General features: G+C 39.0%; 2 protein-coding genes across 5 annotated transcripts; one reads left to right on the top strand and one right to left on the bottom strand.

Annotated features, from left to right (window-relative positions):
* The first annotated feature begins 1,328 nt into the window (after window positions 1–1,328).
* Window positions 1,329–25,198, top strand: LOC114877481 (ABC transporter G family member 20). Of its 4 annotated transcripts, XM_046287078.1 has the most exons (16): window positions 1,339–1,430; window positions 1,830–1,881; window positions 4,854–5,138; window positions 18,624–18,872; window positions 19,455–19,769; window positions 19,853–19,960; window positions 20,838–20,931; window positions 21,421–21,588; window positions 21,675–21,809; window positions 21,898–22,052; window positions 22,151–22,358; window positions 22,431–22,608; window positions 22,697–22,883; window positions 22,984–23,249; window positions 23,492–23,578; window positions 23,957–25,198. In XM_046287078.1, the coding sequence occupies exons 3-16, from the start codon at window positions 5,065–5,067 to the stop codon at window positions 24,169–24,171; spliced, it is 2,439 nt and encodes an 812-aa protein (XP_046143034.1). In that variant the 5' UTR covers window positions 1,339–1,430; window positions 1,830–1,881; window positions 4,854–5,064; the 3' UTR covers window positions 24,172–25,198. The 4 variants fall into 4 exon arrangements, with proteins under 4 accessions (XP_029045961.1, XP_046143034.1, XP_046143035.1 ...); XM_029190128.2 differs by having other exon boundaries at window positions 1,329–1,881; window positions 21,901–22,052; XM_046287079.1 differs by lacking the exon at window positions 1,830–1,881 and having other exon boundaries at window positions 1,343–1,430.
* LOC114877486 (retinol-binding protein pinta) lies at window positions 25,151–27,578 on the bottom strand. Its single transcript, XM_029190136.2, has 5 exons — window positions 26,782–27,578; window positions 26,533–26,692; window positions 26,073–26,178; window positions 25,470–25,839; window positions 25,151–25,382 (listed from the first exon to the last, which is right to left on the bottom strand). Exons 1-5 carry the CDS (start codon window positions 26,969–26,971, stop codon window positions 25,303–25,305), a joined length of 906 nt encoding a protein of 301 aa, XP_029045969.2. The 5' UTR covers window positions 26,972–27,578; the 3' UTR covers window positions 25,151–25,302.
* Between the last annotated feature and the right edge of the window lie 398 nt (window positions 27,579–27,976).

Genomic DNA, 27,976 nt, shown 5'->3' on the forward strand with positions numbered 1-27,976 from the left:
CCTAGGTCGATGCATAAGGGGCCCTTGCATACGAAAGATATGCATAAGACGGCACTGCAGGCCGCGCACTTTCGATTTGCGACACTGCAAGGAAAAGTGCGTACAATCATCTACCATACCGGTTCGAAAGCCACCTAGCTATATGTATTAACTTAACTAATCAGTGTGTGCGTTTAACGCAGGGACGGGCATCAAGGCAGTTTTTCAAAGCAACGTGATGAGTGACAAATGATTGGTAAGTCATGAAACAAGTTATATACCAAGCATCAAGGAATGTGATTAAGTAATTAAAAAAACAAAAGAGAAACATACAGAAGGAAAAGTATGAACGATAATTTTATAATGATCCACACGTCCACTTCTACTGTGGCGGTGAACGCGAAATGACACGAGTGTCATCCCTTATGCTTTATTTTTATTTCAATTATCATTGGAATTTAGAACGAATTTAGAATTTATAATTTTTGTTCCCTTATTCTCTAAGATAGCATTTTAAAAGATTTGTTTCGTTATATTTTTAAAAATTATGCTGATATCCGTCTCTGGGATGAGATGTTTGAAAAGCGAATAGCAAACAAGTATTTCAAATGCACGTTTACAAACATGATGAGACAAGAATTAATTAGTTGATTTATTGATACAATCACCATAAGTTGAGAAGCGCACAATCAGTCACACTCGTTCGAAATCATTATTTTGAAGACTATTCAATCTACGCAAGGTGAAAAATTTGTTTAAATTAATGATTAAACAAGGCGCACTCGGCGGTTGAAAGTCGGTCAATGAATTATTTAGCTGTGCAAAAAAAGGATAAAAGGAAATATGATGGAATCTGGCACGAAGGATCAAGGGGTCGCTTTTCCTAACCAAGGTTGTCCTAACCTAATCGCGCAGGCGCGTATGATGTACAACACCCAGCATGGTAGACTTATCTAAGGAAAATGGCGATAGCGGGGAAGAAAATCCTATCGTTTGCTATAATTCTCGAGAATTATCCAATAATTTATCCTTAATTTGCCAATACATATTTTAATATCGAGTGTTTTAAAAACGTAATCAAGTAAAAATTTTGCGCGAGTGGTCAGGGCCTGTTTCCCTTATAATTCCGTACATTGTTATTTTTGTTAGGTAAGGCTATCGTGCTCGGCGGTGTACAATTGACAGGTGAAGGAGCATGTTCACTACATATAGAGTGGCGCGTATACACTTGTATGGTTGCGTTGGCGTATAGGCCTATAATCTATAGTGTGTTGATATACATATACGCGGACATTCGGTTACCGGTTGCTGCGTGTTATTGCCCAACCCGCCTCGTCTCTCAGTGCGAGAAAGACGTTCATACGGTTCGGGCCGTTCTCATCCGTGCACTCCGGCACTCCGGCACTCGTCCTTCCTTCCTCCGCGTATTTACCTACGTCAACGTGTCCACGGTAAATCATCCTCTACGTTCTCTTTGTCCGTTTTCACGCGGTCCGTATCGTTTGTTCTTTGTAAAGGAACATTACCTACGCTAATTATAATATCTGTCGATAAAATTATTCAAAAGTTTTTTTGACATTTGCAAAAAGAAGAAAAGAAACGTTATTTTATATCGTCATTGTGATCGTCGAGGTCGGTGTAACAGTGTAGGAGAGATTTTATCTTAAAACATTTCTTCCGGGTTTACGCGCGAGATCTTTCGTTGTGCGCAGACATGTTGAAAAGTACAAACGACGTATCTTACGTGTGTTATCGAGAATTCGCGAGGATCTTTATTTGAAAAAAATACGCACGATCGTTGTACGTCAGTGTCTCACGTTTCTTTTGTCTTCCTTTCCTGAATTATACAGAAGCGACTACGAAGGATTTGCCATAATTTCTGCATCGTTGAGCATTGTCGAGGTAACTTTGCCAATCTTTTAAAATAAGTGTCTCGCGCCATTACGCGATAGATATGCCTTTACGTGAGAAAATTTTATTCATTTATATTTTCGTCGTATTTAGTTTGTTTTCCATAGAAATATCCACCGCATATCATGGATTTCATGCACGTACATACAATGCACCCTCACGCACTCGACTCTTATGAAATCGAGGAAGTGTAACGAGGAAGTAATAGGGAAATTGTTACGAGTATCAAATTCACAAGTAGACAGGTGTGTGACTGTTTGAAAGTGTTGAGAAAATTTATCAAATACATAGGTATACGCGATGATTTAAAAGCATTTATTAAAATTTATTGAAATTCGCATGAAAGCGAGAAAAATTTTTGAAAGATTTTAAACAGATTATCATCTGTTTATCGATCAGGCTTTTTATTATATAAGAGTAGAAACAGTAGACTGTTAAGAAAAAGATAATGAGATGTTTATAAGTAATCTTATTTGTTAAATTTGTCTGGAGCTTGTTTCGTCAGTGTAGAAAAAAAAGAAGCTCTTCGTGTTTCTTGAAAATCGTGAAAGTCATCCACGGAGATGGTCGAGCGATTTACAAGTGTTCTCCTGCGATCATCGAGTGACCTACAAACATATTTATCTTTAGGTCGCAGAGGGCTTTTTAACCTGTTTAATCTGGTCGACGATACACTTTCGATTTTTCGAATCGATACTGACAGTGTGTCGAGTCAAGTTGAACGATCGAGATATTACGTGTCCGGCACAAAGATGCGTGTAACAACAGTGCAGTATGTAGTTGGTAGTGTAGCAGTATGTATAGTTGAATTGACAGGTTCGTGTGACTCGAGGCAAGCACAATGATTCTTCCACGGATTGCATCGTTGCACCTAACGGTGCTTACATCCACTTCTTTTTCTTTCAGCGTTTCTCTCGGTCGCTGATCTGTCCGATCGGCAACGAATCAAATCTAAACGTCAGCAACTTTTACCGGTTTTATGTAAGACGAGCGAAGGAACGATCGGAAGGGAGAATCGGTAGTGCAGTCGGAATAGTAATTATAAAGTTCGTGTCTTGTTACGCATACGCAACACTTTCACATAACAGAGACGCGTAAGTTTGTTGCAGCGATCTTTTAGTTCTTTCCGATTTCAGATTGTTGCAATTTTCATTGATTGGTAACATTAATGAGATCGGCACAGCACTGTTACAGAATATTAAAAGGTCGTGCGTGCGTCGACCTTTTACCGCGAGCATTTTCGTGGCACTTCCGGTCAAAGTATCGGAAGTTCTACTTTCTTGGGCGATCAGTGACGCGTGTTTCAATGGTATGTGACGATTATTGAGAACAGTTAGTCCTGTAGAAAATTATAGAAATACCTGTGCTTTGGTTAATTTTCCAAAAATTATCTGCTGTTTTCTAAAAAGAATTAGCAACACTTTCCAGACAATCTAATAGGAAAATTGTATTTTTCTCATTCATTTGTGTAAACGCGACCTATCATTACTCGAGCTAAAAGTCATTAATAAAGAGGAAAACGAATGAGCTGTTATTATTCAGGTGCACCAATTAATCAAATCGTCTGATCGTATATTCAAATGTAATAGTTCCATCATACATCAATGACGTCGATCGAATTCTAAATCCTTGGAAGTTGGACGTGTTTGTCTTGAATAGGAATCAGTGGAATTTTATTCGAATTACTTGTCAGAAAATATTCACCAGCAGAAAGATATTTTCATCAAGGATTTTCATCGTTTCTAGTCCGAGAATCCGTCTCGGTCTCGATCTCGATCGTCGCACAGCGTGACGAAATTCTTTCTGGAATGGGATTCTTTTTTTTCCATTCTCAACAATTTGTTGTATACAAGAATTTGTAGGAGGAACCGAAATGCAATGGTAAATCTATCGATCACCAAATGTAGGTTAATTAAAATAGTTGAGTCAGGTGCAGAATATGAAATCGTTGAGATTTAAAGAGCAGTTGTGATCTTTACGAAGCTCTGTTGTTTCTTTTTTTTATTCTAAATATATTCATACGGTTTCCTTCAATTATACATTCTCTTTGCTCGTTTACCTTGATTTATTTGTATTTTTTCTTTTATGTTCAAGCCGTCTGAGAAATGCTAACTACTTCTCGCAAAACTCAATTCCTTGACATTAATCTATTATATCGTTTGAAAAATTCCTACTTACCGACAATGAAATATTCGAATCACACTGTCCAACACCTTATCAGCATAATTATTATTTACAATTCATTTGGCGAGGTAGCAAGTGAAATCAATTACAATTATAACTAAACTAAATAGTTGAATTTTGAATGAGAAGGTACGACGTTCTGGTCTGATTACTCAATCGTAACAACGTTTGTCCCTTTTCCCGCGTTTTTCTTTCGTAGGCGCAGACTACATATTATACATATGTAAGTACATATATGTATAATACTTGTATGGCGTAGCGTGGCAAGGGAAAGATTTTCTATTCCACTGACCTGGACGCAATGAATTGTTATGTGCAACACGCTTTCTTCGTAATCATAGTGTAAAATGGTTTCACTTTCTGTCATTGTCACAAACCGACGCGACGCGACGCGACGCGACGCGACGCGACGCGACGACGGTGGATCCGAGAATCGGATATTATTCCATGTTGCTTTTCCATGAAAACAAAGGAGTATAGTTGAATTTTATTAGGGATCGTTCGAATTATCGATGATATTTCTGTTTCATGGAGGATCAAATTTGATTCACGTCAGCATGACTAATGAAATTTACTTAAAAACGCGAATATTTCTGTTGGGTTTTTTTTACAATCGTTCGAAAAACAAGTTCCAATAAATATTTGCATTGCAAATAATGGTTATGGAAATGTGGGATACAAAAGAAGGATCATTTTGCTTTTTTCGCTCATCGTATCATTGCCTAATTTAAAAAATGTCTACCATTTGTAAATTAATTAGAAGACTGATACTTTTTCAGCGTGAAGATCTCGTGGAAGGATCACGGTGACGTATAACAAGGGGAATAACATATAAAAAAGATGCATCGTACTTGAAGAGAAACGAAATCTTAACCGAGAAATCTTTTACGAGACTGTTGAGCGTGTCCACCGCTGCGCCGGCGCGCATCTACCATCCACGATCCGCCATCCGCACGGTTCACAGGTCGCAGAACACGGGCAAGGATCGAAATGGACAATAAAAGTGATCCGAAGCAACGAGAGAAGATCAAGAAGATGTTCAGTTGGAGCGACGGACTGACCGCGTAAGTAACACATTCGAAATTTGTCCACTTTTACTTTGCGCTTTCGTCGTGCAAGGAGAAACTGGCCGCGAAACGCAAAACGCAAAACGCAAAACGCAAAAACGCAAAACGCGAATCTCTGTGTCGATATTTCTACGATTATGCTTCAACACTTTCACACACGATAATTTTTCTATATTTAACTAATTTATGTGATTTTCGGGCTAAATTTCTTATTGATTCGTTTGAACTTACGATATTAAAAAAACGTACTATTACGTCAGTGGGAATCAGCTACGGTTTGAAAAAAGAGACGTACTATTACGTCAACGGCTATGAATGTATTAACATTAATACCCCTATAATTTACATTTATCAAATACTCTTTTTTTGTTACCTTTATGCAAAACATCGAATCGTTACAAGTTATACGGAATAGTAATTATCTTTACAAATTACCGTGCAAAAGTGTAAGGTAGCTATTTCAATCAAGTTGAAGAATGTTTCTTTGCAAAATTCCAAAGTTAGTTTCTCATCTTCCTTGTAAGTATAATTTTAAGAAATGTAAAATGTTCATATTTCTACGAAAGTTAAGTAGGTATCTAAATATTTTGAAGAATCGCGATGTACGAAGAATAATAAATGGTGCGTGGTAATTTGTTGGAGCAAGGAATATGTTTAGCAGGAGCAAAGTCATTCTGGTTACGAAGAATTGTAATTTGAACGTCATAAAAAAAAGCACGCTTACTTTTGCGATGTAGCCGGCATCGAGTTTTGTAACCTGTTGCAAGAACGTGAGCGGTGCATGAAATCCACGAATTCCCCTTGAATACATATGGTTGTTTTATGGTAAACTGCATTCCGGTTTTCAGAACCGACCCTCTGCGTTTGAATATCGGCATTCTTGCTTATTCGGCGCTCTTGCGGCAAAATTTTCGCAAAAATTTCTAAAAATCTAACATAACGTTAGCGTTATTTGAAATTTTCTTTCAATTTTTTTTTAAGTTCTCCACATTTTAAGATCTTTCGACCTTTCGACCTTTCGATGCGATATCTTATAGTTGGAATATGTTAATGATCGAATTACGAGCAAAAAAGAATCTAAAAGGAAATTTTCCGACGAGAGTGAAAAGTGAAGGAACGCTTTGAAAAGTCGGCCAACAACGGTACAGAACGGTAGAGAAAAAGAAAAAGAAGGGGCAAAAGTAAATTTTGCAAGAGTGTAACTCGCTGGTACGAGTTTACTTGGTCGAAGCAGGAGTTTGCAATCGCGCGTGAAAGTCGTCGACGAAGACGAAACGCATCGAATAGACTTGTCCCAGCCTTGTGCACGTTTCATCTGTGCACAGTGAAAGGGTAAAATGTGTAAGCAAACGATCTTGACGAACTCATCCTCGATCCTGCCACCTCAGTGACCTAGATGTCATCTGAAAAAAGAAGAAAGAAATATTTCCTCGCGGACGTTGCTCTTCGAAGAATTCTATTCCACTTGCAGCTTTGATCGTTTCGCAACATTCTTTATTCTCGCCTGTTATTTAACATTAGTAAATGTTTTATAATTGTTTTCTTGTATACCAATTCATTGCAAAAGAGAGTACGAAAGGAAGTGTAAAGGCACCTCGAGAGATGGCACCACGTTTGCCATTTATGAATTGCCCGCGAACCTCAGAATAATTAGCATCATTCACTAACATAAAAACTAACCTAGACTGAAGACGCGCGAGTACCTTAGCGTTACATAAATACTTACAATATTATTTATTTGTTTAAACAAGATACGTTTTCCTTCTTCTTTTCTTTTCTTTTCTTTTTTTAATCACAGTACTCATTTACAAGGAAAAATATCATCATCACGCAGCTACGAGAAGAAAGAAAAAAAATGCTCACGATGTAGGTACAAGTTGGAATGCAAATGTTGACGCAACTAATCGAAAAGAAAAAAGAAAAAGAAAAAAATAATATCGTAAGAATCGTAAATAGGATAAACACTCTGAGCAACGTCATTTTTGCTTCGTTTCAATACGCGATCTTTAAACGACACTTTTTACTCGCGTCTGTTCTCATACAAATTTTCCATTGAACGTAAGTCTACGAATAATTGCGTAAATCCATAATGATGTTCTATCCTAATTTCAAAGACACCAGTGGTTCTTTTTACGATTTCAACGTAAGCGCTGTCAATTATCGGAAATCTAGAAGTCGTACTGGGCAAGAAAAAAGTGAATCGGTTGAATAAAAACATCAACAGAAGTGTTATTAAAAGAAAAGAAAAGAAAAGAAAAGAAAAGAAAAAAAGAAAAAAATCTGTCGTGTCTGAAAGCCCTGAAAGCCGGATGTTAAAAAGATCGATCGTTACGTAATTTTAGCACGAAATCTGATATAGCACTAATTTGTAATTCAACATCGATGTGTCCCTTTTAAAATGCCAGATATTCGTGGCAGGAGATATTCGTGAAAGTCCATAAGTCGACTTGCTTCGTCTCGATTAACAGCTGCTAACTGTTCTTTGATGGACATTGCTCGTCCGCATAATTATTTAGTCGCTTTCTCTAACACTCCGAAAAATTGACAATATTTTCCCGGTCGAATGTTTTCTTGGAAGCGTGGTCCGATTTTAAAAATTTTCAAACTACCATCTTTCTGTCGCACCCTTCGAATTCGATAAACCGTGAAGAGGCTGAGAAAATTTATTTCATCTATGAATGGAATTATAGTGACCTAAGTAGTACAAGGCTAGATATTGAGAAGTCTCGCTAAGGGAAAATCGATGTATCGCGATTATCGATGTATCGACGAATCGACGAAACAACGGTGAAACAGTCTTCCTGGGATTTACGTAACAGCAGCAGCCGGACTGACCGCTTTCACGTCTCCATCGTGCCTTCGGCCGCATTTAGCGACCCGCTTCGATAAGTCCCGTGGTTAGGTGGTTTCTCAAGTCTGCGTCCGTCCTTCTTTCCCAGCACGCTCGTTTCAGGGTTAAATCGTTCGACGTGGCTTGCCCAATGTTCATCCAACGATGCTTAACAATCGTTCCGATTCCGACACAAATAAAAACAGCCTTAACAAGAAGAGGATTCAGTCTTCAAAATTAATAATTCAACTATTCAAAAAGCTATTTCAAATGGAAAATGGAATTTTAAGATTAGGTAACTTACTTTGCGAAAATCTTTGCAAAGAATTTAATTTTCCTACCAGTCCCGCGTCACTGCGGTCACATCGAAAAAGTGAAAGCGATTCGCCGTTTTTCGATCTTGAGGCCATCCAGTTCGCGAGTACACCTGTTTCCACTCTCATCGTCCAGTTAATAAAAAAGAAAAAAAAAAGAAAAGAGGTCTAAGGAGATTATTTTCGACCGTCTAATGTCGACTGTCGCGTCGCGTCGCGTCGCGTCGCGACGTCGATTGAAAAGAATTTATTAGTCATACTTTTTCATTCAGCTCACAGAGAGATATTTGTGGATAATGATAGCACGATTTTGAGAGATAAAAAGGTCGTTTCATCAAGGCTATTCGAGTCATTAATAGTTTTTTTTTCTGGTAAGAAAATGATTAAAGCAATTCAAGTGAACGACCTGAGGTAAATTAATGAGTAACAAATGCAATAGGACTTTTTTAATATTCAAATTATTTACGGATAATCAATGTGTCTCCTAACATTTATTTAGTATGCAATACTCGTTTAATGCGAACAAATCTCGTTCTTATTATTGTTGGGTCAATTCAAGATGGAAGAAGAAGGTCTCTGCAAGGTCTCAGTAGCTAGTGTCAGCCACCTTCCTTCGGTGAGCTTCTTCGGGTAAAAGCGAAAGTCTCGTTGAGGTGCACGTGCACTCCTCACTCTATCGTGTCGGTTCAAATTTAAGATTCCCAAGAAGACTAAATTTCCACGCTAACCGTAACAAAATTTTACTCCATAATTCTGAGATTCCCACGAAGTTAATATTTCAAGAGAATCGAATTCTTCTGAATTCATACACGAGGCTCAGGCTTTACGTTGTACGTAATCATGATGATACATTGACCGATACTTTTATAGGTATGTTGGTAGATTCCAAGGCATTGACGATTATGTGGAATTTTCGAAAAAGATGCATAATTTCCTGTTATTTAATCAGGTTTACATTACGTCAGGTAGTGTAGTCGGATGTTACGCAATGTCGGGGAAAGTGCAGACCGTCTTGACCACTGTTATGCTTGCTATTTCTTCAGTTGAAATGAAATTGTTTGTCGATCGTCGTCATCGTCGTCGTCGTCGTCGTCGACAATCAATAGAGACTAATTAAATTCTTCTCTACAGCTTTAGAATAGCTGTATAGAGTTGCTGGTAAAAAGGAGAAGCTGGTACGGGTTTGGTCGATCCGTTAGTACTTAAATTGGAACGTATTAATTCTGTAAAATTATGCGAAAGGTGTAAATAGTTAAAGATTTTGATAAAGATTTTCTTTTGATATTTACGTAATACATTGAGGCAGATTTCCGTACAATTTATCGCAAAACATCGAATCAATTGAAACGAACGGTTATCGTTCCCCACTTCCTCTTACTCGTTTTTCATCAAATTCTTTTCCTATCAAACCAATATTCGTGATGTAAGGTTCCGTTTTCACGGGAGAGCAACGTTTCACCGTAAGAAAAATTCATTTCCGCGACATTGAAGTATCGGTGAAGCAAATATGTATGTATGTATGTACATATATTGCGTTAACTCGTGACGAAGTTGTGGCAAAACGCTTAGAATACGCTCGATTAATTAGCAAGTTGCGTTGGTAAATGTCGAGTCATAATCATCCTTCATTTAAATTGCTTGCATTAATCGCATAATCGTTTTTTCAGTTAATCAGAAAAAATTGAACGACTCTCCAAAGTATACGAGAAGTAGAAAGAAATTCTTCCTAAAATTCTTAAAAGTCCAACAGAGGCTAACAAACTTCTAGGTTAAGCGTCAAGTTGCTAATTAGTCGTAACACTGATAAATGTTTCTTGTAAAGGCTTGGAACGAGACGAGGTTACCTTTGCCTTTTTTTTTCTTTTTTCAAAACGCTCGGCGATTTTTCACCAATGGTTTAACATAAAATAAACATAAAATTATTTAAATGCGAAACGTGGTAAAACGATCAGGAAGATTTTGCAAGTATAATAACTGCCATAGTCGTGGCTCATTATATGTATATATGTGTGTCTTTGTCCGTTACGTGGCTTGGACGTTTCCGTATCTTTTACAGCCTTCTATTTTGCATAAAAAATTGCTCTTGATCCACTGGCATACGCAGTATTTCGTCTCTCTAATTGTCCCGAAAATTTTGTAGTTTCTGAAATCTCCAAAGAAACGAATCTCGGGTCTTTTTAAACGGTAGTGCTTATAATTTTTCATTATACTTCCATCATGGTAAACGAACTAATATAATATTAGACGAACCATCGACTCCGATTTATTAGCGACGACGCGACGCGACGCGACGACGACGACGGCAATAGAATAGCGATGGTTAATTAACGCGTTGAATGCCGTGAGGGTCAGCAGTGCGGTTACAGTGCGATGTGATATAATGAAATAACCGAATTGAATTGATATGTAGCATCTTCGTAAATAACAGGTCAGTGTAAAAGTTATAATAACAGTTACAACTCCGTGTAAAACGGAGAAAAGACTGGTAAAAATCGAAGAAGTGGAAGAAAAGAAGAAAGGGGCGAACAATTTGTCGTTGAAAAGAGGTGGTTAGTTGCGCGCAGAATGAATATCTACTGATATTGGAAGGACAACAGGTGGAGGAAAGGTGTTGTCTCGAGAGACGAAAGGAAGAAAAAAAGAAAGAAAGAAAGAAAGAAAGAAAGAAAGAAAGAAAGAAAGGCAGTCTATCGAAGGGGGACAAAATGATTGGTTGGCTGGAAGAGTGGAGGTAGAGAGCGAGAAGGAACACAAGTCAGAGCAACTCGACTCGATTCTACACGCTTCTGACCGCTTCAGTCTCGCGTCAGGACTCGAAAGTCGCGGAGGACCAGACGACGACGACGACGATCTCTCGCCGCCAGGAAAGCAGGCCTCCTCTTCTTCACCTGATTGCGTCCTCGTCAGCTCCGAATTATCCACGATCGAACGATTCGCTTCTGTGTAAAGATTTTGTGTGCCTTTTAATCGATCGTACCTACCAATTTATTCAGATTTCTCTTGTGTTTGTGCGCTGGTGAGCATTTTTCTTCGTGATCGGTACGAATCTATCGAACGCGTTCGATTAAATCGGTACACCGATGCTACCCGTCAATCGTGACACCTCGATGACGTCAGTGTCTGGCCAGGATTACACTTAGAGGATTAAAGTTGCCAATACGAAGAGGACAAGGGCTAACATCGAGTCGAAAAGTCGTACGAGGTGATGATCAGAAATTTACAAATTATATCACGCACGAAGAGTAGCACTGACATGATCATTTGTACTATATCGCGTTCACCATGTTCGTCAATTTTAAACTTATTTCGTTTAAAGAAAAGTCCATTCTATCGAGCAATGAAGTCGAATCGAGTCGACTTCTCTGATCTGTAGTCATAGCAAGCTGTCTAGATCGTTCGGCGAAAAAAGAACGAGTCCGATCGCGTAAGGTGACCATTAGTCGAACGTCCGGTGCCCCTTCGCTTCCGTTGAGAAAAGTGAGAAACCGTGGACGTTACCAAAGCCGGATTCGCCGCAGGAAATTCGAAAGTGACGATGGCAAAATCGCGATCTTAATCTATTTCTATTTCTATGTCTATGTCTAAAAAGAATTCTGCAATGAAATGTCCATGTGCGATTCCCGAGCAGTTTCCGCGTTCAAATCTGATCCTTGAAGCGTCCACGTGTATGTACAATACATACATACCCAGAGGGGGGTTCTTCGATAAGTATTTCCTCTGAATAAAAGGACACACTATTTGACTCTGAGAATTTATTCTTGGCTAATTATTATCACCAGCAGATAAGAACAAAGGAACAGGTAGATTTTTCTTTCTGCTCGATTTACATATGTACATCGATAGCGTATAGGTATACTTATCGATCAAGATCGACGACAGTCGCTAGATCACGTCAGCTACATAATTGCTTTCCTCAGGCTAGCCAACGATTTAGAATTTAGATTAACATCAATGTATTATATGTACATATAACCGATAGATCAAAGGACGATTTGGTGCCCGTTCAGAATGACTCAGCTGTTTCCTTGGAATCGCTGAGTAGAAAGCGAGATATGTTTGTGTTTATGCACGTATCCATTACTATCCACATACGTAGAAGAGAAGTTGCAGCATTTTGACAATCCTGGAATGTGAAATCGAACGCGTTTCCAGCCTATTTTTTACTAGTTAATTTCCTGTTAATAGCGTTATTGTTGGTTTTAAGTTTTACATTATTAAGGGTACATTAAGAGCGAGGACGAGAGTGGTTTTTCTAACATCCTTATTTAATAAGAATAACGTAGTCGTATTATTGAAACGGGTGCAAGAAACTAGATGTAGCTGTCCGAAGAAACGATAATTAACCTTTCCCTGATTTTATCAGAAAGGTGCGTGTCAGAAATCTTTCTGAGCGGTAAACTTTCTCGAGGATACAAAGGAAAACGCGCGAGCCATGATGCATCGAGCGTGGATTAACAATCGTCTCTAATCTCCTGCGATTCTCTCTCTTTCTCTCTGTTGAGAGTGTCCATTGTCGTCCATCGCTGATCGTACTACATAGGTATCTAACAAATTACAATTGGCTCTGAAACTGACAGAGAGATTCCGCGAAGAAGGGATTTCGCGCAACGATCGATGCAACAACGATTAGATTCGCGATCCGTAACGATTCTAGAAAGTAAAACGACTCGCGACCGAGCGGAGCTGAATGCAGCGTAGATAATGCAGCGTAGCGCGAAAACAGCCAGGTACACGCGCGAGCCAGTAAAAGTCAATGACAGTCTGTTTGAAAATCCTAAAGCGAGAAACGGGTATCGAAGAAGGCCGACCTCGTTACTTTTCGGCCCACGTTCACCATCGTTCCCTCGCTCGTGCTCGCGCGCGCCAAGGCATGTTTCTTCGTTGTGTAATTTCATGTTATCGTAAAACGTAATTCGTGCCCGATGAAAAACCAACTGTCTTACGTAATCGCATAATTTTACGAGGAATCGGCAAATTGTGTAACGAGAAACGAAAAGATCAGCGAATCGAGACCGGACCGTTTGCTTTTCCAACGAGACCATTCTCATCGATAGCAGCGTTAACTTCGCTTTCGAGTCTTTTCTTTGCCGCAAATCATATTTTTTAAACGATGATCGATAGTATTACAACTGCATATCGAGCGAACAAAGAGGGTCGCGTAAGGAACGTTAGTATTATCTAACAATAAGAGAATGAAAACAGGCTAGGCGCGTCGATGAGACTAGGTTACGCGAATTGAATCACGATTAACCCGATGATTTTCATATCATACCAGGCGACGTACTCGCACGTACGTCCCATATATGGACCAACCTTGAAAACCGATCTTGTCCAGCTAAATTAGATTGGAAGATTAAAACAACCCCATTCTGGAATAACAACCCCTGCTTTTTATGCCTTCGATGCCTTATCGATTGCCGATCTATGGATCATGCCTTCACCTTGACTTCATTTCCATTGGACGCGTACGGTTGGTGGTCGACGCGGATTTTAAGCGTGACATCCATCGCAATCATAAGACGCTATGCGACGCGACGCGGGGCGTCGTTATGTGTATCTGACCTTCGTCGCTTCTTTCGTCTTTTCGCAACCGCCTTTTCCCTCCAGCAGGCTCGATTTTCGTCTTACATAATAATTCTGTGCTGTTCGATAAGAATTAGAATCGCCAACAGTAGTTGTTGACAGAGAAGACAAAATGAACACGTAACAGTATAGCAAGGGTTGAAAAGCTTATTTTTGTAAGAATAACGTCTGATCGTCAACAAGTAATAGGTATGTAGTATACGTGGATATACAAGATTTTGTTTTTCATCCATCAGTTATACAACAGCGTGTTCTTTTGCAACCTGTTCATCGAGCAAATATCTTTTTGCCTTGGTTTTTCTATCTCGTGCGGAAAAAAGGCGCGAAACGCACAAACAATGATTTTGCATCCGTCTACTATTATCTTGCTAAATAAAACCGTTTACCATTAACGACGAGAGGTGTACTTTGACCCTGGCCATCTTCGATGGCCTTCGACCAAACGGAGTTGCTCGATCAACGATCAACGGAGAAGAGACAAACGACGTCACCTGTTTTCAAATGACGTGGAACAGCGAAAACTTGTCTCGTTAAATAGATAACACTATGGATGTCATTGGTGATCGACGATAGGAAAAGAAAATTTTAAAACAACATGTGGAACATTTAAATTTTAATGGAAAAATTCTTCTTTTTTATTTTAAATAAGATAGAATCCACACGCGATAGAATAATAAATGAAGAAAGAACAGGAGAAACGGTAGCGTTTGATGACTCGATAGATTAAAGGTGATCAATTAATAAATCATGATGTATCGCAAAAGAATCTGGCAGTGGATACAATAGCAGGTTGCTAGATCGAAAGATTTCAATTATGGGAACAGTTGTACTTTAGAACGTGACTACTTGTCGATCAACTTGATTATGATTCATGCAGCTCGTAATAATTCGTAATAATTCGTAATAATCCTCGAGATGATCTTATTTAGATTTTGTGTCGCTTCTGGATATGCATTATCGAGGTTAACGAAACAGCCAAGATAGCAAACGCCAGATAATTTTACAATCCAGTTTGTTGTTTTATTTATTTGAAACGCGAGGAAAATCTTTATAGTTCTGTTTTCAATCATTCTAACGAGGTTGATTCGTAAAAGAATGGACAGTACTGTCATGAAGAAAATTGAGAGAGAAAGCAGAGGAGAGCTCCGGAGCAAGTAAAAGTTAATAATGTTGTAAGAATGGGTAAAGAAGCGAGAGTGGGAAGGAAGAGTACGCGTTGATTTCACTTGGGTTATTAATCGCAAAGAAAAAGGATATTCTTTTTTTATTATCTGTAGGACGACTGCATAACCATTTCATGGCGACGACACAATGACGACGACGACGACGACGACGACGACGACGACGACGACGACTTTTAACTTACTTCTCCTGCAACTGGCTGACACACTTGTTAAAACTGCTGGATTAAGCATTTCTTTTCGCGACTCAACGCTCAGTTGATTGTGAGTGAAACGACGCGACGCGGTATTCTGTTTAAGGAAACTCGACCAGATCACTTTATCGTGCAAATTCTCCCACAAATGGAGTTCAAATTCGTTCAACATTTTAACTAGCAATTTTTAATATTGCCAGATAATGGTCTTTGTGTTTCTATGGCTTTACGCTCGTTACGTGCGATGTATGGGCGGTGGTTAATGTTATTATTCGAATGCAGCCCACCAGCGATGCATTCATATCAATTATCGATACATCGTTAAAGTCGTGCGTCGTCGGGAAACTTTTGCAAAAGACCATGGAACCAAAACCCATAAACGTACTTCGTCTGGAAGTTGTGTGTTCGAAGAAAAGGAAGCAAAAGTAGATAACAAGGAAGCCTTTAAAAATCTGCACTCTTCCTTTGTTGAGTTTATGGAAATTGTAATAAAATCATGGCGAACAGATTTCGAAATGGAGAAGAATTATTACATTTCGAAGAACGAAATTTATACTTTAGAATCTTCCTTAATTTAGCTATCTCGTAATTGTTAATGACTCACCCACCGGGCACTCCTTGTTTAAACAGTGACGCTTTTAGGGTGATTACTGGATAAAATTAGAAATAATTCATTAGGCTTTTACAACGTGTCTACGTATGTTTGTTTCTGACTTAATTAAGGTTAATTTGATGATTGATTCGAATTCACAAGTCTCCGAAGGGTGTTACGTTGTCTTGCCAGAGAAAATTGAAAGACGGCCTTCTAGTAAGCTAGTATCTAGAAATTCTAATATCAAAAACTGTACAATGCGTGACAGTGTAAAGTGTAAAGGGTGACAAATCAAGTTGTGAAAAGTTCAAAATTATCATTTGTTACGTTCGAAGAGAAATGAACAACGAGGAAACTCGTCCACGTAATAATCATTTTTTCATTTCTTTTTATTAAGACCGATTGGATAGCATCGTTGGATCATCGTGTGATGCATGACGATGCGCGATTTCCAATGCAATTATGAAACAACCGGTAATACCATTACCGCAAATGGTGCTGTAATAGAATACCATTGATTAGCAAACACTTTGGATGTTACAATAAAGAGTAATTAATAATCCATGTTTTACCCCACAAATGAGGTCACATAAACGTCTATCGATTTGCTGCAGTTTCATTGTGATTCTACGGGGTGCTGGGGATCGAGAAACTAGAGAAATTCTTCTGTAGTTGATAGATTCAGTGGAATGTCGAGCGATCAGGGCACGTTGCACTTACTTAAAAAAGTGAGACGTTTTCTGAGAAAGGTTTAACGAAAAAACGGCGGGAGGAGAGCAGAATCGGGAATTCGAGTGTCTCCCGACCATGGCCCAGAAAACGAAGACTCACGTGGCTGGGCCTTTCCACACGCGTCGTTCGTCGTTCGTCGTTCGTCCTCCTCTGGAATGCCGACTTTCGTAATTACACGAGACTTGCCCCAGCCTGAGACATCTCTCACCTTCGAGTATTCGATTTTCGAATACTAAGCTTGGTTACGTGCGATCGTCAGACATTGACAAACCCTTTGCTTCGATCACAGCTTCGACGAACTCTCTCGATATGATTTCTTTCGAATACTTTTCATGATTGCAAAATTGAATAACACAAGTTCAGACACTGTGTTATTCGCATGAAATTGAAATTCTTTGGTTACGATTGTTAAAGTTCATTATCTTTGTTCGAGGATGTACAGAATGTCTCCGTGACGCGACAGTAACGCGTGTCACTTTGGAACGACGACGTTGGATTAAGTAATATTGACGGTAAATTAGTTGGAACTGTTGTGTCCGACCATCGCGGCTATTATCTACTTACGCGTCTGACTAGCGAACACCGTTTACCCACGTCACTGTCGACTACCACGCGACTATCGCGACACGTTCGCCGCGATTCGACGCAGTTTTTTATTTCACATCAATTTAATACTTTATTTATCGTTGCTGATATTAAATAGGTAATTGAGAAATGAAATTGAAAATATCCGAATAAATTATTCACCAGCTGTTCTACAAATGATATTTCAAATCCGTAAGAAGCTGACGTTTAAAGTCTTGCTAAAGAATGTTGGAGGCATTAGAATATCATATCAAGTTGGAGAAGTCGTAAATTCGTACGATTGCCGGATAACAACGTTTCCCCTTTCTATTTTACTGGAATCCCCTTCCGTTTCCATCGAATTCCTAACTTGCTGTTAATTATCGCACCGCAGCTTCGATACGAGTGCGTTACGAGTTTACGAGGCAACTTATCTGCCATTCGCTCGTTCGCTCGTTCGCTCGTTCGCTCGTTCGCATGCAGAATCCTAACTACTTTCTTGACCGTAGCTTCTCGGTAGGAAACGTTGACTCGATGGATGGGTAATTTATTTAAGGTTCAAAGTTCGCTGAAAAAAAGAAAAAAAGAAAATTGTAGTTCTTTGAAATTTTCATACGAGCACGTGTTTTGAAAGGAGATGGTCGATTAATCGGCAGAGGAGAAACGTCTTCGCACTCGTTGCTTTCTTCTGCTATCTATGTTAGCAGCAAAGAACAAGTTACGAAACGATTTGTTGGCTTTTCCGTGTACGACGTTCCGTCGTAGTAGTTGAACCGTGCCGCGTGGCAAAATCCGCGGGAAAGCAAACGTTGTTTCTATAATCGATTCGATGTCTCGACCTTTGCAGGCGTAGATCCGTATCGGTTTTCGACAAGCAGACTTTTTGTCGAGATTCTACCGGGATCACGATGATCGCGTTACACAACACTTTCGCAGCTGCATAGCCGATGCCGCTACTTATCGTTAATTACTAGTTTACCATTTCTGGCTCTAACGATTTTCTCCTGAATAATATGTAGTATGGTTATATGTGTAAAACGGGTAATTGGGTACCTTGTAACAATTTTATTAATAGAGAAATTTATAACACACCAGATAATAGGTATATCGATCAACGTTTTTCCGATGTGAGTTTTACAAAAGCTTCCAATGAATCGACGCGACGAATGCGAGCGGGCGAGCCTGAGCGAAAAGAAAGCCGCTATCTTACATAACTCTCGGCACACGTTCGCTCTTTCTGACATATGTATATGTACACGATTCAGAATGGTCCAAGTCCGTTCAGACGTTTCGCGAATGGTTCGCAAGGTTTCAATTTTACGATCATTCCATAAATTAGAGAATGATATTTTCTCGGTATGGCAATTCAGGGTAAAAAGCCAAGAAACCGAAACCGAAACCGAAACCGAAACCGACCTTTCATCTGCTTTGCTCGATTAGTGTACATACATACTTTTGCGTCACGACTGACGCGTTGGAATTGTTTGTCTAGTGACGGGACAGCAGGAGGTGGTGTTCTGGGGAACACAGACACTCTAGGAAACATGCAGAATAACGGAGATAGTACCCTGGACATGACGATGACGAGCAGCACGGTGTTGGCAACTCCAGGGTTGAACAACCCTGCATGGAATCGTCAACAGGCGGTCAGCGTCAGACACGCGTTCAAAACTTACGGCAGTAGCAAAAATCCGAACCATGTCATCCAAAATCTCAGCATGACGGTCGCCAAAGGATCCATGTAAGTCTTAAGAAAATTACATAGATATTTTCTTTTATCGAACGATTAATTGTTTTCTTTGATCAGTTACGTGTCGATCTCTTTCCCGGTGCACGTAATTCTCTGGACTGGGTGAAAGTGTTCGGGATATTAAGATTTTTCTAAGGATCGCTTGATCGTCCCTCGTTCATTCGCGAGGAAAGGAGAAAAGCGATATCCAGCTGAATTATTTATTCTCCTTCAAGTCGAGAAGGTTGAAAACAAGTAATCCTTGCTTGCGCTAACGGCTGCTAATTGCACTACCTCTCATCAACCTGACGTTTGATCAGTGATAAAATCAATTCGATTTGCTCTTTATTTTTTAGCGAAACCAGAACTTTTGCATACTTTCTGATAGCAGAAAAAGAATCTAACTTCCATCGCGAAGGGGTTGAATCGTTGAAACTTTGTTATCGTTAGAAAGCGACGAATCGATCGTGACGACGCGACGCGACGCGTCTGAACTTTTTGAAATTCAAAGTTCAAAGTTTCGACAGCAAAATAGATCGCAATTGCGTAAACTCGCCAGCAAAGTTATTTTTGTCCGTTTCTTGTTGAAATTAGATACGGTCTTCTTGGAGCTAGCGGATGCGGTAAAACCACCTTACTCTCTTGCATCGTCGGTCGGAGGAGATTAAATTCAGGCGAGATCTGGGTACTCGGTGGTAAACCAGGCACCAAAGGATCCGGAGTTCCTGGAAAAAGGGTTGGTTATATGCCACAGGAAATAGCTCTTTACGGAGAATTCACCATTCGAGAGACTATGATGTACTTTGGCTGGATATTTGGCATGTGCACCACCGAAATCGCGGATAGACTGCGATTTCTCTTGCAATTCCTCGATCTGCCCTCTCAGAATCGGCTGGTGAAGAATCTTAGGTTGGTTCAATTAGGTTGCTTGCCGCTAACCCCTTCGAAATCGTTTGCTAACCATAGAATTCTTTCTCTCGCGATGATTACAGCGGTGGCCAACAGCGACGAGTGTCCTTCGCGGTTGCCTTGATGCACGACCCTGAACTCTTGATCCTCGACGAACCGACGGTAGGCGTGGATCCTCTCCTTCGACAAAGGTGAGTAGATTACGAAAATCTACCGAACATCGTAACGTATACAATAATTGTAAATGAAGAAATAAAGAAGTTTACTTTCTTACAATAGAAACTATCAAAATTCAACGATAAAACGAAATAGCGCGTAACAGAACAAATATTGAACGATGGATGATTTGAAGTGAAAGTGCCGTTTGCTCGAGCAAACTGACCGTGTGGTGAGAGAAAAATTGAGAATAAAGGTGATTGAACGAGCTGTGGGCTATTTCGAACCTAATCAGCTTTATACTCATTCTAAGCCCTACACTCTAAACCGATGAATCGTCTTTCATTTTCGTCATCTTATATTAGTTATTCTGGTCAAATTGGTTTTTTTTTCCGTAAAATGACAAACGACAAACGACAACAAAGAGGAATCCTAATTAACTATTGGAAAGTCTGCTGCTCGATTATGCTAGAATATTCTCTAGCTTTATGATGAAGCATACTTACCCCAGTGCTCGTGTTCCATGCTAGTTTCTTGAAATTCAAGTTCCTGCGAATAACGAGAGCCAGCAAGTAAATTCATCGCTTCCGCACTTAGCTCCCTAACTTTCTCGTAAAAACATTTCCGTTCAGTGTCGGATGTGGGCATGATTATTCGTCGAGTGAAAAGAATCCCTCATCTACGAGCATTTAAAAAAAGAAAAGCAATGCCTATCTATATTTTAGTGCAGGAGACAACCTGTAAAATTTTTACAGGTAAAAAGAAAATTTCGGAGAAAGGATTCTGTGAATGAGCAAAAACAAGTTAGCCAAAAGGAAGAATTAATTTCAATGTTAATGTTAATGTTAATGTTAATTTTAATTTTAAGAATATTAGCGATTACGCTTGATTTCCCACTTGTTTCCGTTTTAGTATCTGGAATCACTTGGTGCAAATAACGAAGGATGGTAACAAAACGGTGATCATAACGACCCATTATATCGAGGAAGCCCGACAGGCACACACGGTACGTCGAACTTACGCAATGCAAACGATGTGGAATAAAAATTATTCGGGACACAATGTCGATGCACACGTGGGAATACAAATGGCAATGCAACCGAGTATCTATATATGCCAAACAAAATCGTCCTTCCGATTACAATAATAAATCGCGTATGAAAATTGTGCAATCGTATCGTTAACATTATAATACTTGATACAAAGTGTTTCTAACGTTATATTAACGCGCGATATTGTGATCTCGTACGTATAGTGTATGTATAATATAGGTAGCAGCAAGGTTGCGGAGCAAACGAACGGTTGTTACGATGGCTGGCACGTTAATGTGGGATCGCGATTTGTCCCATCGTCATTTATAACTGATTCAATTGTACATTACGTGCCATGAAAATGATGGGTTGATTTTTCATTTTTCATTTTTCATTTTTCATTTTTCATTTTTACTTGATAAGATGAGACGAAACAAAAGAGATAAGTTGTTTCTAATTTGTAGATCGGTTTGATGAGGAGCGGTCGTTTGTTAGCCGAGGAATCTCCCAGGGCTCTCCTAACGATGTACAACTGCGCCTCCCTCGAAGAGGTCTTCTTAAAATTATCCCGGATACAGGGACAATATGCTCAACCAGCAACGGAATTGAATATTTCGAATAACATTAGTTTGGTAAGAAACAGTTTGTTTCTGCATGGGAAATGTATCGCGTTCGATCAGGATAGCTTTGAAATGTCAATTAAAAAAAAATAAAATAGGCTTCCTTGAATTGGGGCAAGAAGAACGAACCAGTGTACGTGACAGAAGAGTCGGGTGTGGTGGGACTGAATTTCCATCAGAGCAAAGAAGTTCTCATCCACGATTCTACGAACGGAGTTGGAAATCACTACGATGTAAGAAGACCTTACTTTATGATACTTAGTTACTTAGTTACTGATAAGTAAGCACTTGTTGCATTACCTTAACATTTTTTGAGCGAAGCAGATGAACGGAAAAACCTTATCGAGTGTCAAGAGTTCTTCGATGTTGGATTGCAACGATTGCAGTAACTTTACAGATTTCTACAAGTTTACGAACAAAGGTAAAATGAAAGCGCTTTTACAGAAGAATTTCTTACGTATGTGGAGAAACGTAGGGTAAGTTGTTTTATTTTGTCTGATCGTGAACAATATACATATGTAGTAAGTGGTATACCGTGTACCAGTTTGTCTATTATTTAAATTATTATTTAAAGGGTAATGCTGTTCATCTTCGCACTGCCAGTAATGCAAGTGATCCTCTTCTGTCTGGCGATCGGTAGAGATCCAACGGGCTTAAAATTGGCGATAGTTAATCACGAAATGTTTTACGAAAATATGACCTGTCCGATATCGGAGGGCTGCAAATTTGAACATCTGAGTTGCCGTTATCTGAAATTCTTGGACAACGATACGATGACAAAGGTAAGTTAACCCGACGAGTTAATGTGCAGAAGTAGAGGTACGTGTAATGTATGTACGTGAACATGTGTATAGGAGTATTACAAGAATCTGGAGACCGCTAAGGACGCGGTGCGCGATGGAAACGCTTGGGGAACATTGTATTTCACTGAAAACTTCACGGATGCTCTTGTCGCCAGGATGGCGTTAGGAAGAGACGCTGACGAAGAGACGTTGGATCAGAGCGAGATCAGAGTGTGGTTAGACATGTCCAGTAAGTTATTTATACACTCCATCTATGTATGTATGTATACGTACATGTACATTATAGCGTTATAGCGGGCATATTCTGGTTATTATAGATCAACAAATAGGTCTGATGTTAGCCAGGAATCTTCAGTATTCGTACAGAGATTTTGCCAAAGATCTTTTATCAGCCTGCAACCAGAACACTAAACTAGCCGACGTACCGATACAGTTTAAGGATCCGATTTACGGCACCAGCGAACCCAGTTTCACCGACTTTGTTGCGCCAGGTGTAATATTGACGTAAGCGATACACGAATTTCTCGTTAACAGATATACATACCGAGCAAAGCAAAATAGCAAATTATTCGTTTCGTTTCGTTTCCTTTCTTTTCTTTCACAGAATTGTCTTCTTCTTGGCAGTGGCCCTGACTTCGTCAGTTTTGATCATCGAGAGGATGGAGGGTCTGCTGGACAGAAGTTGGGTAGCTGGTGTTACACCAGGAGAGATTCTCTTGTCGCATGTGATCACTCAGTTTGTAGTGATGTGTGGTCAGACTGCATTGGTGCTTATTTTCATGATTCTGGTGTTTAATGTCGAGTGTAAAGGAGACATCGGTTGGGTGATCGTATTGACGATACTTCAGGGTCTTTGCGGCATGTGCTTCGGTAAGATTATGATTATACGGTCAAAAGAATACACTTTTTCTTCTCAAGTAAAAGTAACTCAGTTACATAACTATTTTCTTTCTTTTTTATCAATCACTTTGTAGTATGTATTACGATTTTTTATACGCGCGTTAAGAAAGAGACAAATGAAAGAAACATTGTTCTTTCGGGATAAACCGATGATCCAAGGTGATTTGCTGATATTTTCATTGATATTTATGGGTTTATTTTTCTCTTTTCAGGGTTTGTAATTTCTGCGATTTGCGAACTTGAAAGGAATGCAATACAACTGGCTCTGGGCAGTTTCTATCCTACATTGCTGTTGAGCGGTAAGTTATACATATAAGTCACGAAAAAGTAACACGAAGATTAGTGGGAATACCGTTTACCAATCGTGTTCTGTCGGGCTGAAAAATATTTCCATAATAAATTCTGTCATCCGTGAATCAGAGAAATAATAAACCAGGCGATAATCGTGACCGGAGATTAAACGTCGAACAGTAAAAGTGAAAGTTTCAGTTATTCCTTAATTATATGTAGGTACAAGACCAACGAACAGTGTTGATATCGAGTCCCTGAAAAAGAAGAACAAAAAGGATAAAAATCATTACTTAACTTATTCCGTATTCGTCCCATTTTTTTTTTATCATCAAAACTTGGGCTTCTCTGAAATGTAGAGTAAAGAAATATTTATTTGGAAATTTCAGGCGTAATTTGGCCAGTAGAAGGTATGCCTACGTTCCTACGTTACATATCTCAGTGTTTACCGTTGACGATGGCCACGACGTCGTTACGTTCCATGTTGACTCGGGGCTGGAGCATCACGGAACCGGATGTGTACAACGGCTTCATATCTACGATCGTTTGGATAGTTGCCTTCCTCACGATAAGCATAATGGTGCTCAAGTTCAAGCGTGGATAAAAATTTAACTGTGCTTGTTCGGTTGGTGAGTTAGAAAAATCGTCGTTGCTTCGACTCGAACTGTATCATCACATATCGATTGGCCATCTGTGGAAATTCATCCGGTTAATTTCCCCAAGGACGATCTCGTTGTTACGCCATCCGTGCGTGCACCTCCACATGTGATGCTTCTTGTGCGCTTAGCTTAGTTTATCTTAGCTTAGTGTGTCCTTTAGTGTGTAAAAAGAGAAACGTGAATGATTGTGCGTGCGTAAAACGTGTCTGATTCTTAGGAATTCCTTTACCTTCTTCTTTTTTCATTTTCTATTCTTCTTCTTCTTCTTCTTCTTCTTTGTCTGTAATATAACTTTTATCTACGGGGCGCATTTTTTTTTATCACGGATAGTTTCTGCAGAAAGTATTCATCGTTTCGTTCGAGTTTCTTTTAATCGAAAGGAAGAACTAAGACGAATCGTACTTTAATTGGATTGGCAGTGTGTCCTTGTAAATTGATGCCCCGAATGTAAATGGGATTGCGAGTAATAAGTTGATAAGTTAACGAGTAGTTGATTAGATATAGGACGGTCTTACTTGCCCATGACTTAAATGTACGTTTTATTTAACTCTTAACGATTGAAAAAATCAAGATTACTCGTTTTAAAGAAAAACGAAGTGAACAATTATATTACATAAAGGGAAATTGTAAAATAATCAGGAAATTTCATACGAAACCGAATCGATTATCGAGTGAATATTGTTAAAAATATTAATAGATATTGCACACTACCGTGTGCAATATGGTTTTTAAAGCAAGATAAATATGTATGATATTGTAGTATATATGTATACGATATGTATTCTGTATTATTTACGTTCGAGAAATTTCAATGTACGATATTTGTTATTTTGTCTTTTCATTCGAATCTCAGTACCTTGTCAAAATTCTATCAAGGATGTAACCGAAAGGGTATAGAAGAGAAAAGGAAAAGCAAAAACAATGTACATTTTCGTTTTCTTTAATTTTCCATATAAAAATGTTTATAAAAGATACACAATATATGAATCTTATCCTATCACTTTCCTCGTCTTGAACTACTTGTTCGATCGCATAAGCAAAAGACACTCGTTAACACAAATTAGATTCAATTTATCTTACTTGATCAACGTCAATTTGTATTTTTCTTCTTCGGCGAACCATTCGCGATTGTCCTCGATCACTCGCTTCCAATACTCTGAAAGAAAATTAAAATGATAGAATGACACTTTGCCTCTTATGCATAGTCCCGTACAAACATGTCAACAAACATAATTCAATGTACCGCTTAATTCTTTGACTGTATCGCTCGTACCACCGTATTCCTTTGGTAAAATACTAATTGGCAAGCTTTCGTACAATTTTAGTTTACCACGAGGATGCACGTGTATTCTTTGTTTCAATTTCGAGTTCATGAAGCCTCTGAAAATGTTCAGCACCGCGTTCACAAATCTATGAGCATTGATAAAGTTCAACGAGTGAATTCTAACAGGATAGCAACCCTGCCATGCGTGAACTAGATTCTTAATCACGCTCGGAGGTAATTGAAGAACATGCTCGTATGTAAAATCACCTAGGTCCAAGATAGCTGTTATACCATGAATCGTTACTGGTTCATGATCTCGTAACGCTAAATCCAGAGCCATCAATGATGCCTAACACGACAAAAGAATATAAATCATCTTATCTATTCAATATACGCATACACATATTTCATGCTTTCGAATCAAATGTTCATGGACGGGATTATACCTGGATGATCGATGACTATGACTAGAATTACAAGAATTGATTATTTCTTTCTTTCTTTCTTTCATTCATGCATTTTAATTAATATCTATCATTCTGGTTGTGACAAGAATCAAAAACAATTTCATGTTTTTCGAACCTTCAACATGTCTGACATTTTGTGTCTACTGGGAGTGTGCGCAGCTGCGCGTATTATTACCACCATCCTTCCCTCGTTATCCAATTTCTTTAAAGGTAAAAATACCCTAAAAAGTAAAAACATTTTTCATCAAAACCATACGACTTTTGTTCAAGTAACCTTCAACTTGATAAAATCAATGGATTTAATTGCTACAAAATACGCAAGTTCCTAACTCTCTAGTCTTTGTGATTCTGAAATAAACATTCTAATCGAGTAATGCGCTTTTCGTTGCTAAATTTAAGTTAAGGCTTATCAGACGCTGATATGGTATATCAATGTTGAAACGTGATTTCCTGTTTTCTTATTTTCTTGGAATACTACTAGCAAATTCAAACGTGATAACTAAATTATCATTGCACATTTTATTTTTATTGTTGCTAAGAAAGAAAAGAAAATTAATATAAATCGAAAACGTTACCCAAGATCAAAGAGTTCCTGCAATTCTGGTAGAAATGGATTTCTGTTGCTGTACCATTCGGGCAGGTTTCTTCTTTGCTTGTAATAGTTGCGCAACTTGCATTTCGTTTTTTCACTGTTAAATTTACATGCTCTTAAAAAACGCAGGATTGAAAAATCATCTGTAACAAGTGGAAAGAAAAAAAGAGGGTTCTGGTTTCGCGGAGAAACTTCAGTCACGTTCAAAATCAACCAGTTATAAAATGTCTACCAGTAGGCGCGTGTAGATCATCGGTATCCATGATCCATTGTCTTATTTCCGCGACCTTGATTGGTCTGATTTCGTCAGTTTCGTTTAAATATTCCGCCATATACGCTTTCTCCTCTGCCGAAACTTGACATACATATTCTTTCAATGCCGACATTGTGTGATAAACTTTCCGTTTCTTATCACTTGTCATTCGTGAAGCAAAGCAACAATTTTATTCTTATCTATATCTTTTTTCACATTTGAAAAAACTGCACTGGGTTATTATGTATTTACAATTGACGCGAACATGACAGAAACAGAAACTCATTCTTCACCATCCAGCGACTTGGAACGACTTGGAACGACTTGGAACGACTGTAAGAATAACCATTGTCTCTTGAAGGCTTCGCGGTGAAGCTTTTGATTACCTCACGGCACGTCTGGGCACGTCACATCGCGCACATCACTATACATCTTATCTTTCTTATACATATACATATATGCATATTTTATCTCCGCTAAAATGGCGTGTCAGGGGTATCAGGAACCCCGATGCATCAATAGTGCTCTCTGTATACGGACATGATATCTTCGGATGTCAGAGACCCCGATGCATCGGTAGCACTCTCTGTATACCGACATGTTATTTTGAGGTGTCAGCGGCCCCGAAGTACCGGCGACATTCTGTATGTATACCGACAATATGGTGTCCGGGGTGTCAAGGAGAGATACCCACTGCATGCTTCCGGCTAGCTTCATGTAGGTAGCTAAAGGCATACATATACCCTTATTTTATTTTCTGCGTTCATTTCATTTGCTGTAATTATCTTCTTAGCTTATTGAATAAACTCCTTAGGAGGACGAACGCTTTGACTTTATTACTTCCGTCTGCATCCTTTATATCACTGCATTCCTTACATCCCAGCAACCCTTACATCTCAGTATTGCTAACATCTCTGCATCCCTTACATATCTCCATTCTTTTCATCCCTACATTCCTTACATCGCTTCATCCCTTATATCCCTACACTCCTTACATATCTTTATCCCTTACATCCCTTCATCCCTTAAATCCCTACATTCTTCTCATACCTACATTGTCATCCTTACATCTCTGTATACCTTATAATAAATATATTATAAAGACTGCTTCGAGTAAAGGTAAGTAAAGGTAAGTAAAGGTAAGTAAAGGTAAGTTAGTTTCTCTTTTCGCGCT

This window comes from Osmia bicornis, chromosome 9 (assembly GCF_907164935.1).
Source record: "Osmia bicornis bicornis chromosome 9, iOsmBic2.1, whole genome shotgun sequence".
NCBI classification, from domain to species: domain Eukaryota; kingdom Metazoa; phylum Arthropoda; class Insecta; order Hymenoptera; family Megachilidae; genus Osmia; species Osmia bicornis.